At 42.1% G+C, this 12,500-nt stretch overlaps 2 protein-coding genes and 1 long non-coding RNA gene across 3 annotated transcripts in view; all 3 read left to right on the top strand.

The window, feature by feature from the left end:
* Positions 1-2,900, top strand: part of fhl1b (four and a half LIM domains 1b) — an 8,898-nt gene extending 5,998 nt beyond the window's left edge. Inside the window, exons 2-6 of the mRNA XM_027158718.2 lie at positions 1,174-1,336; positions 1,520-1,694; positions 1,898-2,067; positions 2,165-2,351; positions 2,437-2,900. Coding sequence (XP_027014519.1) covers positions 1,181-1,336; positions 1,520-1,694; positions 1,898-2,067; positions 2,165-2,351; positions 2,437-2,591 — 843 coding nt within the window. The 5' untranslated portion in view covers positions 1,174-1,180 and the 3' untranslated portion in view covers positions 2,592-2,900. The remainder of the gene's footprint in view (positions 1-1,173; positions 1,337-1,519; positions 1,695-1,897; positions 2,068-2,164; positions 2,352-2,436) is intronic.
* A 2,687-nt stretch (positions 2,901-5,587) lies between these two features.
* On the top strand, positions 5,588-7,158 carry LOC125139734. Its single transcript, XR_007138815.1, has 3 exons — positions 5,588-5,648; positions 6,469-6,537; positions 6,908-7,158. It is a non-coding gene; the product is annotated as an uncharacterized LOC125139734 (long non-coding RNA).
* Positions 7,159-7,204: 46 nt separating this feature from the next.
* Positions 7,205-12,500, top strand: part of LOC113650199 (adhesion G-protein coupled receptor G2) — a 12,836-nt gene continuing 7,540 nt past the window's right edge. Inside the window, exons 1-5 of the mRNA XM_047804909.1 lie at positions 7,205-7,546; positions 7,833-7,930; positions 8,068-8,129; positions 8,239-8,269; positions 8,352-8,389. Coding sequence (XP_047660865.1) covers positions 7,363-7,546; positions 7,833-7,930; positions 8,068-8,129; positions 8,239-8,269; positions 8,352-8,389 — 413 coding nt within the window. The 5' untranslated portion in view covers positions 7,205-7,362. The remainder of the gene's footprint in view (positions 7,547-7,832; positions 7,931-8,067; positions 8,130-8,238; positions 8,270-8,351; positions 8,390-12,500) is intronic.

Below are 12,500 nucleotides of genomic sequence, written 5' to 3'. Positions count from 1 at the left end.
CCAGCAAACAGGAAAGAGATGGAAATATATAGGAAGGAAGAGAAAGATGAAGAGAGATATATAGGGGGGGGGTGATATATAGGAAATAAGGATAAATTAGAAAAAAAGGGTGTATGTATATAAGAAGTTAATTAATAAATAAATAAATAAATATATATATATATGTAATAGACAAGGCCCCGCCCAAAGTAACATAACCCCACCCTTCACCTCTCCAGGAGCCCCAGGTGGGACCTGCTGGCTTTCACTCTCTTTCTCTCACTTTGCCAGACTTAGAGCCCCACTGGGTTCCGGCCCCTCAGCTCCCCTGCAGGTGGTCTCGATCCTGTGTGGCGTGACACCACAGAGGGACGCACCCTTAGACATCTGAGCTATCAGAGCTTTCTGACCACTCTGCTTTTTTTTAAACATTTATCTTTCAGTTCACGTCACCGCTCCACCTTAAAGTGGTCCTAAAACTCACCTGAAGCAGGACGTGAACCCTGATCCTCCAGGTGAGAGACCTGCTCACCTGCCCACTGAGCCACCAGGACCTGCTGGCTGCTTGTCTGCTCTTGTTAAACATTTATCTTCTTCTTTACACCAACAAGCTGCTTCAAAGTGTGTTTATAAAGAAGTTTCACCTGAAGCAGGACGTGAACCCTGATCCTCCAGGTGAGAGACCTGTTCACCTGCCCACTGAGCCACAGGGGGACGCCGACACACTGCTGTTTGTGACATTTATATTGTTCTTCACACATGATGAGTGATCAGACTGTAAAAGATTCAGCACAGGGTTTCTTCAGCTGAGACTTGAACCAGGAGCCACACGGTGAGAGAGCAGCAGCACAGCCTGGGTCTGAACACACCAGACAACCAACACCTGCTGAACACCAGCTTCTTCTAGGGCTTTATCTTTTACATGTCAGAAGCAGATGTCGCTGCTTATGAGCTCCTCATTGTAATGTTTACTGCTTTATTGCTGACTCTAAAGCTTATTTCCCCCAAAAATGGCAGCTCAGCCAATCAAGCAGAAGAATGTGCAATGATTGAGCTCCATCTTATCTTGGAGCTCCACACTTCCACTTCAGTAGATAAGGGAGAGAGAGTCACTATTATAACCTCTGTGTGTGTGTGTGTGTGTGTGTGTGTGTGTGTGTGTGTGTGTGTGTGTGTGTGTGTGTGTGTGTGTAGTGTCAACATGTCGGACCGTTTCACCTGTTTTTATTGCCGTGATGATCTGAGTGGGAAGAAATATGTGCAGAAGGATGACAAGCCGGTGTGTGTGCGCTGCTTTGACAAGTTCTGTGCCAACAACTGTGCAGAGTGTCGTCATCCAATCAGCACAGACTCAAAGGTCCCGCCCACTTCTCACAACACATTAACATACAGACCACTACATTGTGTTATAATGAATGGTAATAAACAAGAGATCATGTAAGAGATCATGTTGTCACCTATCAGGCCTTTTTTGTCTACCTGTTATTCACCTGTTCACCTGTAATGTCCTGCTCAGATGTAATGACCTGTCTCTCCACAGGAGCTGCACTATAAGGGTCGTTACTGGCATAAGGATTGTTTCCGATGCTCCAAATGTTATAAGAATTTAGCAAAAGAGTCATTCAGTGCGAAGGATGACCGGATCCTGTGTGGGAAGTGCAGCTCACGTGAGGACGCACCACGCTGCCACGCCTGTTACAAACCCATCCTAGCAGGTACCATCTGAAGAACAGAACCACACCTGTAACAACCCTTTACCTGTAAGACATGTGGCATGCAGAGAACATACACCTGTAAGGCATCTTAGTATGAAGCTTATAACCTGAACCACATATCTTTCACCTGGACAGCAACACTGTCTAATAATTCCCATCTCATTCAGTGTGTGTGTGTGTGTGTGTGTGTGTGTGTACTGAAGGTACAGAGAGTGTGGATTACAAAGGCAACGTCTTTCATGATGAGTGTTTCACGTGTTTTAAGTGTAAGAAGCCGATTGGCTCTGAGAGCTTCATCACTAAAAATGAGAACGTTTACTGCAGCAGCTGCCATGAGAGCAAATTCGCCAAACATTGTACTGCCTGTAGGAAGGTGAGACACACACACACACACACACACACACACACACACACACACACACACAGGCAGGCAGGCACACACACCACACACTGTGACTGTGTGTGTGTAGCCCATCACAGCAGGTGGAGTGAACTATCAGGACCAGCCGTGGCACTCAGAGTGTTTGGTGTGTGTGGTGTGTGTGAAGCCACTGGCCGGATCTCGCTTCACCTCTCATGAGCAGAAACTCTACTGCGTCGACTGCTACAAAACACACGTGGCCAAGAAGTGCAGCAGCTGCCAGAACCCCATCACTGGTACACCGCACACACACACACACACACACACACACACACACACACACACATACAGTCACAGAGTTTTGTTATTCTCCTGTTGCAGGTTTTGGAAAAGCGGCTAACGTGGTGAACTATGAGGGAGGAACGTGGCACGATTACTGCTTCACCTGCAGGAAGTGTTCAGTAAACCTCGCTGACAAACGCTTCGTCTCCAAGGATGGAAACATCTACTGCACCGACTGTGCCAAAAAAATATAGAGACACAAAAAAGACAAATTCTATAAGCATAAAATATGATGCATATAATGATGTGTGGTTTTTGAAGTCTTATTTAGCTGTAAGTTTCTCACTGCAGGAGCAGAGCACAGGAGCAGGAGCTAATGCTGAACACCAACAATTAACACGGCAGTTCATTCTGCTGAGTCAGAGATAGCTTACATCTGTATATCCATGTGTGTGTGTGTGTGTGTGTGTCATATTATAAATGATATAAATTCCACAGACATATTTACATTGAGACTGAAACTGAAGTGTAACTCTGATGAGTAAATAAATGAGATCAGAGACCCTGTGTGTTTTTTCTTCATTTACTGAATGTAAGCCAAAGGAACAGCACCATCTAGTGGCGGAAATACAAAACAGCACCATCTAGTGGCGGAAATACAGAACAGCACCATCTAGTGGTGGAAATACGGAACGTCAAGTCAAGTCAAGAAGCTTTTATTGTCATTACAACCATATATAGCTGTTACAGTACACAGTGACATGAGACAACGTTTCTCCAGGATCAGTGTGTTACATAAAACAAAGACAGGGCTACGGACATGTAAGTAGTCTTAGCCACATAAAGTGCAACTGTGCAACCTGGTGCAAACAGTGCAGGACAAGACAGTGCAGGACAAGACAAACAAGACAGTGCAGGACAAAAGACAGTGCAGGACAAAAGACAGTGCAGGACAAAAACAGTGCTGACATAAAGTTACAAGACAATACAAAAAGTACAAAAAATGCAATACACAAAAGACAATAAACAGTAACAGCGCCGACCGACCGGTGTGTATACTGTGTGTGTGTATACTGTGTGTATACTGTGTGTGTATACTGTGTGTGTGTATACTGTGTGTGTATACTGTGTGTGTGTATACTGTGTGTATGTATACTGTGTGTGTATACTGTGTGTGTATACACTGTGTGTGTGTATACTGTGTGTGTATACTGTATGTGTATACTGTGTGTGTATACTGTGTGTGAATACTGTGTGTGTGTACTGTGTGTGTATACTGGAGACCAGGGTGTATACTGTGTGTGAATACTGTGTGTGTATACTGTGTGTGTATACTGTGTGTGAATACTGTGTGTGAATACTGTGTGTGTATACTGTGTGTGTGTATACTGTGTGTGTATACACTGTGTGTGTATACACTGTGTGTGTACTGTGTGTGTATAATGTGTGTGTATACACAGTGTGTATACTGTGGGTGTATACTGTGTGTGTGTATACTGTGTGTGTATACACTGTGTGTGTACTGTGTGTGTATACTGTGTGTGTATACACTGTGTGTATACTGTGTGTGTATACTGTGTGTGTATACACTGTGTGTATACTGTGTGTGTATACTGTGTGTATTTAGCAGCAGGTCCTTTGGATAATATGTATTGTGCAAAAAACAGCAAATGACTGAAATATTGTGCGTAATGGCTGAGACCAACACCATCTAGTGGTGGAAATACAGACCAACACCATCTAGTGGTGGAAATACAGAACAACACCATCTAGTGGTGGAAATACAGAACAACACCATCTAGTGGTGGAAATACAGAACAACACCATCTAGTGGTGGAAGGAGGAATGTGTTCACACCTCCACTTACCATCGTTATCATAATGATAAATAATTATGTTGGCTTTGTAGAAGCCAACATTCTGATTTCCGTTATAAGCTTATTATTATTATTATTATTATTATTATTATTATTGTTATTATTATTATTATTATTATTATTGTTATTATTATTATTATTATTATTATTGTTATTATTATTATTATTATTGTTATTGTTATTATTGTTGTTGTTAATAATAATAATAATAATAATAATAATAATAATAATAATAATAATAATAATAATAATATTATTATTAGACAAAAATTTATTTTAAAAAATGCGGCCCAGGGCGTTCGAGCCACATGCACCAAATTCGGATATGTCGTAGACCCTGCAGTCATTATGCTCATGTCTGCTCACCTCCAAAAGTATTGGCACTCTAGTGGTCCAGTAGCTTTCACAATCCTTCTGTCCACTTGCCTCCAAAATGCACCGGCCTTTGCGAATTCTTGCACCGTCAAAGCCAACATCAAAGTTTGTTGCGACGAACTTTACAAATCTAGTTAAATACTAAAGTTGATGTGAAGTAAACATTAAATACAAATGAATGAACTTTATAATTCAATAAATAAATCAGTGTTACAACTAAATGTGTAACAGCTGATTCTCTCTCTACACACACACACACACACACACATTCCTACAGTGCGCACACATACATGCACACACATTCCTACAGTGATGAATATGATGTCAGTGTGTATCAGAAGTGTGTGTGTGTCTGTGTGTGTGTCACACTTACACTGACCTTCAGGTAACAGCAGAGTCCGTCTCCTTTCTGATTCCCCTCACTGTCTTTATATACTTTTATTTTATACTCCTCTGTCAGCGGGTCTCTCATTATTATTCCACATTTAGACATCAACTCCACAAACTCATCAGAAGTGATATCAGGGGGGAGACCTGCAACACACACACACACACACACACACACACACACACACACACACACACACACACACACACACACACACACACACACACACAAAACACAACACACACACAACACACACACACAACACACCACACACACACACACACACACCACACACACTTTTTAACAGCCTTATTATAATTATACAATTGCAGCTCATATGTTTCTCTCTACATGGTATTTGCACCTCATCAATAAAGATCACCACAGAGCAGATGTTCAGTTTAAATACAGCAACACTGATCATCATCATCATCATCATCATCATCTTCATTTAAAAATTAATTACATTAAAACAACCCAAATCAGGCCAACATCTAGTGCAAAAGCATCAGAGCTCATCACAGTGTTTACACACATCAAAGATTAATGTGTAACCAAGTGGAACACACACACACACACACACACACACATACACGCACACACACACATACACACACATATACACAGTGTACGGTGCACAGGGACACAGAGACAGAGTGGATTCATACAAAGGTGAGTTTAGAGATCTGAGAGAGAGGTATATTCTGAGTACTGATGATGATGATGATGATGATGATATTTGATGTTTAAAGTTGTGTTTGTAGTCGAGTTATAGTCAGGACAGAGCTGAATGAGGTGAGATGATGGAATCTGTAGTGGAATTAAAACGTGTGTAGATAAATCAGTGTGAGATCAATTGAGTGGAAATAGTTTAAGTAAAGGATACACACACACACACACACACACACACACACACACACACACACACACACACACACACACACACACACACACACACACACACACACACACACACACACACACAGTAGCTCAGCTGTAATGATGTGTGTAACCGCTGTCTCAGTGTTGGTCCATAGAGCAGTGATCACTGTATACAGTTCTTAGTGTTTTATGAGCCCAGTTTGATGTAGTGAACATTTTCTGTACTTTTTTGTTTTAAATGAAGATGAAGTGATTGCTCGTGTGTTGGACTTCTGATCGGTAGGTCATGGGTTTGAACCCCAGGTGCTGGGTCCTTGAGCAAGACGCTCAGTTGTATAAATTGAAATAAAACTAATGTAAGTCACTCTGTATGCGGAAGTTTGCTAAATGACGTAAGTGTGTGTGAGAGACGCCACTGTTATAAACCATGAGATGTTCTGCTGATTATGGGAAGTTCTCATGGTTTTATTTGTCCTGTACTTTATGGTGACTCGACTACTAAAATGCTCATAAATCAACAGATTTTATTCCACAGTGTGTTCTCATATGTAGTGTGTGTGTGTGTGTGTGTGTGTGTGTGTGTGTGTGTGTGTGTGTGTGTGTGTTGCAGGAACCATGTTCAGTGTGGGTTTGTGTTTTGTGGTCTTGTTCCTGCGTGTCACCTGTGTGGAGGATGCAGGTATTACATTTATTTTACTTACAAGTGTAAAATAGTCTTAACATTTCCAACAGAGCCACAGCAAGACACACACACACACACACACACACATGCACACAACACACACACACATGCACACAACACACACACATGTCTTTTTTGTTGTTTTTTTTACTTTAGCTTAACTTACAGTCGCTTTAATGTGAGTTAATATACAGAGCGTGTGGACGAACACTGATGTATTAAACATCTGCTCTGATGCTGTTACTCCACACTGAACACCTTCATATTATAAACACCTTCCAGATGTGTTGGATCAAGATTACAGTGATGATGATAATAATAATAATAATAATAATAATAATAATAATAATAATAAATGTTTCGGCAGCGTCAGAGATTTTATGGGGGAAGACGGTGGTCCTTGAACACACAAGCTGCCAGTTTTGGAGTCTGAATCCAAATGCGTCTGTTCCGTCTCTGTCTGAGTTCACGGTCTGTGTGAACATTCAGAGGAGCATCAACAGCTCAGTGTGGAGCGCCTTCACCTACCTGCACCCTGACCGCAGCCGGGTGGAGCTTGGGTTCGGCGGACGCGTGCTGCAGCTGCAGGTCCGTCTGTTCGGGAGGAGCTGGGTGACGGAGGACACACTCACAGTGGGACGCTGGCACTCCCTGTGCATCACATGGTCCTGCTCGGCCAGCAGGCTCACGCTCGTCATCGACGGCAGGGCGTCGGAGCTGAGGGACGACACGGGGGGACCGGGCCGAGACGGGGCTGTGTGTGCGCTGGCGGGTGGAGGCTCGCTCACTCTCGGGGCTGCACATAATTATGTAGGAGACAAAATGGTGGTGGAGAGTGGCACCAACCTGCAGGGACGTGTGACCATGTTCAGGGTGTGGGGCAGAGAACGCAGCGTGCACGAGATCGCCACCAACACCTGCACCGATGGTGATGTCATCAAGTGGCACGGAGACGTGTGGCTCAATCATGACTGCACACCTGTAGTAGACCATACGGTCAAATGTGGTACACACACACACACACACACACACACACACACACACACACACACACACACACACACACACACACACATCTTTCAGCTCTAAGTTTTAGAATAAATCTGTTTCTCTAAAGACTTTGTCTTTTTTTAAATAAAAAAGTAAAAGATGAAATAAGAAAAGAATTATTTGATGTCACACAGATTATTAAAATTATTCTTTCCATTTCACCTTTATCCAGCTTTAACCAGTTGCTATAGTAACAGCAGTGTGTGAGTGTTCTGTAGTCGTGAGTAAACTTCCTGTTTCAGTGTGGTCTCTGTATGAGCTGAAAGTTCTGCTCCTCATCCTCGGCCATAACAACCCCATCTCCTCCACTTACCAGGCTCGAAACATCACATATCACTGGGTAAGTCCTCAGGGTTGTTCTCTTTACTGTGTGTGTGTGTGTGTGTGTGTGTGTGTGTGTGTGTGTGTGTGTGTGTGTGTGTGTGTGTGTGTGAGATTATTAACAGCTTTGAGGATCCCTGTTCTGTTGTGTGTCAGTTGAGAACAGTTCTACCTGAGAATATTCAGCTGCCTACAGTAGTTGTGTTGAAGGCCAGAAGGTGAGAAACTCTACACAATTTGTACTGATTTAATCTTCACACTGATTCTCTACAGCGTGTGTTTGTGTAACGCTGACTGTAAAATATGAGTTTTGTTTGTTTTGTTAAGTTCTGCTCGGTTCTACACAGGAAACAAAACTGTGAGTAAAAACACCTTCAGAGCTGCTGGAAAAGTCCCAGAAACTAACTGACACTCATCCTCATCCTCTTCATCATTAACAGGGTACAGGAAGTCAGAGGGACAATCCTAATGCAAACTGGTAAGCTCTCTCTCTCACACACACACACACACACACACACACACACACACACACACACACACACACACACACACACACACACACACCACTGTTGGGCCCCTGAGCAAGGCCCTTAACCCTCAATTGTATTAAAACAATGAGAATGTAAGTCCCTCTGCATAAAGACGTCTGCAGTCCGTCCCACGAGACCAGAGGAACATTAACCTGGTGACTAAACTGCTGTCTGAGACGTAAACACACTCCCACAGGCTCGTTACAGACACTGATCACTTCTCCTGCTGTCTCACAAACGTTACACCACCATCACCACATAAACCTCCAGTTACACCACCATCACCACATAAACCTCCAGTTACACCACCATCACCACATAAACCTCCAGTTACACCACCATCACCACATAAACCTCCAGTTACACCACCATCACCACATAAACCTCCAGTTACACCACCATCACCACATAAACCTCCAGTTACACCACCATCACCACATAAACCTCCAGTTACACCACCATCAGCACATAAACCTCCAGTTACACCACCATCAGCACATAAACCTCCAGTTACACCACCATCACCACATAAACCTCCAGTTACACCACCATCACCACATAAACCTCCAGTTACACCACCATCACCACATAAACCTCCTGTTACACCACCATCACCACATAAACCTCCAGTTACACCACCAGCCCAAACTTACTCACTGTAAAAAACACCACACACTCCATAACGACTCACTGTAATAAACACCACACACTCCATAACGACTCACTGTAATAAACACCACACACTCCATAACGACTCACTGTAATAAACACTACACACTCCATAACGACTCACTGTAATAAACACTACACACTCCATAACGACTCACTGTAATAAACACTACACACTCCATAACGACTCACTGTAATAAACACCACACACTCCATAACGACTCACTGTAATAAACACCACACACTCCATAACGACTCACTGTAATAAACACTACACACTCCATAACGACTCACTGTAATAAACACCACACACTCCATAACGACTCACTGTAAAAAACACCACACACTCCATAACGACTCACTGTAAAAAACACTACACCTCCATAACGACTCACTGTAAAAAACACCACACACTCCATAACGACTCACTGTAATAAACACTACACACTCCATAACGACTCACTGTAATAAACACTACACCACTCCATACGACTCAATGTAAAAAACACTACACACTCCATAACGACTCACTGTAAAAAACACTACACACTCCATAACGACTCACTGTAATAAACACCACACACTCCATAACGACTCACTGTAATAAACACCACACACTCCATAACGACTCACTGTAATAAACACCACACAGTCCATAACGACTCACTGTAATAAACACTACACACTCCATAACGACTCACTGTAATAAACACTACACACTCCATAACGACTCACTGTAAAAAACACTACACACTCCATAACGACTCACTGTAAAAAACACCACACACTCCATAACGACTCACTGTAATAAACACCACACACTCCATAACGACTCACTGTAATAAACACCACACACTCCATAACGACTCACTGTAATAAACACTACACACTCCATAACGACTCACTGTAATAAACACTACACACTCCATAACGACTCACTGTAATAAACACTACACACTCCATAACGACTCACTGTAATAAACACTACACACTCCATAACGACTCACTGTAAAAAACACTACACACTCCATAACGACTCACTGTAAAAAACACCACACACTCCATAACGACTCACTGTAATAAACACCACACACTCCATAACGACTCACTGTAATAAACACTACACACTCCATAACGACTCACTGTAATAAACACCACACAGTCCATAACGACTCACTGTAATAAACACTACACACTCCATAACGACTCACTGTAATAAACACTACACACTCCATAACGACTCACTGTAATAAACACTACACACTCCATAACGACTCACTGTAATAAACACCACACACTCCATAACGACTCACTGTAATAAACACCACACACTCCATAACGACTCACTGTAATAAACACTACACACTCCATAACGACTCACTGTAATAAACACCACACACTCCATAACGACTCACTGTAAAAAACACCACACACTCCATAACGACTCACTGTAAAAAACACTACACACTCCATAACGACTCACTGTAAAAAACACCACACACTCCATAACGACTCACTGTAATAAACACTACACACTCCATAACGACTCACTGTAATAAACACTACACACTCCATAACGACTCACTGTAAAAAACACTACACACTCCATAACGACTCACTGTAAAAAACACTACACACTCCATAACGACTCACTGTAATAAACACCACACACTCCATAACGACTCACTGTAATAAACACCACACACTCCATAACGACTCACTGTAATAAACACTACACACTCCATAACGACTCACTGTAAAAAACACTACACACTCCATAACGACTCACTGTAAAAAACACCACACACTCCATAACGACTCACTGTAATAAACACCACACACTCCATAACGACTCACTGTAATAAACACCACACACTCCATAACGACTCACTGTAATAAACACTACACACTCCATAACGACTCACTGTAATAAACACTACACACTCCATAACGACTCACTGTAATAAACACTACACACTCCATAACGACTCACTGTAATAAACACTACACACTCCATAACGACTCACTGTAAAAAACACTACACACTCCATAACGACTCACTGTAATAAACACTACACACTCCATAACGACTCACTGTAAAAAACACTACACAGTCCATAACGACTCACTGTAAAAAACACCACACACTCCATAACGACTCACTGTAATAAACACCACACACTCCATAACGACTCACTGTAATAAACACCACACACTCCATAACGACTCACTGTAAAAAACACTACACACTCCATAACGACTCACTGTAAAAAACACCACACACTCCATAACGACTCACTGTAATAAACACCACACACTCCATAACGACTCACTGTAATAAACACCACACACTCCATAACGACTCACTGTAATAAACACCACACACTCCATAACGACTCACTGTAAAAAACACTACACACTCCATAACGACTCACTGTAAAAAACACCACACACTCCATAACGACTCACTGTAAAAAACACTACACACTCCATAACGACTCACTGTAATAAACACCACACACTCCATAACGACTCACTGTAATAAACACTACACACTCCATAACGACTCACTGTAATAAACACTACACACTCCATAACGACTCACTGTAATAAACACCACACAGTCCATAACGACTCACTGTAATAAACACCACACACTCCATAACGACTCACTGTAATAAACACCACACAGTCCATAACGACTCACTGTAATAAACACCACACACTCCATAACGACTCACTGTAATAAACACCACACAGTCCATAACGACTCACTGTAAAAAACACCACACACTCCATAACGACTCACTGTAATAAACACCACACACTCCATAACGACTCACTGTAATAAACGCACTGCTAATCACACACTCACACTCTCTCTCTCTCTCTCTCTCTCTCTCTCTCTCTCACACACACACACACACACACACACACACACACACACACACACACACACACACACACACACACACACACACACACACACACACACAAGCATCCAATAATCAAGCATACAGCCCTGATTGCTAAACAACTTTTTTGCCCAATTGCGCATGCGCCAAACGATTCACTCGTAATCTCTTAAAGGGCCACACAACACATTTTATTACATGGATTCAGTCATTAAACAGTTTTATCATTCAGTAAATAAAGAAAAATAATTATTCCATCATCTTAACGTCACCATGCCGTAGAAACAAACAGAACAGGGACAATCTTAATTTAATTAACTTAATGAATAATAAATCTGACTTCATCCTAACAAGCGTCACATTTATATATAAATAACCTACAATAATGCACAGTGTTGTTAGATGTAATGAAGATGAAGATGATGATGATGAAGTTACCAGATATTATTGTTGTCATGGAGACATCCGTTCAGGG

This window comes from Tachysurus fulvidraco, chromosome 20 (assembly GCF_022655615.1).
Source record: "Tachysurus fulvidraco isolate hzauxx_2018 chromosome 20, HZAU_PFXX_2.0, whole genome shotgun sequence".
Lineage (NCBI taxonomy): Eukaryota > Metazoa > Chordata > Actinopteri > Siluriformes > Bagridae > Tachysurus > Tachysurus fulvidraco.
This window is presented reverse-complemented; position numbering and strand designations above follow the sequence as displayed.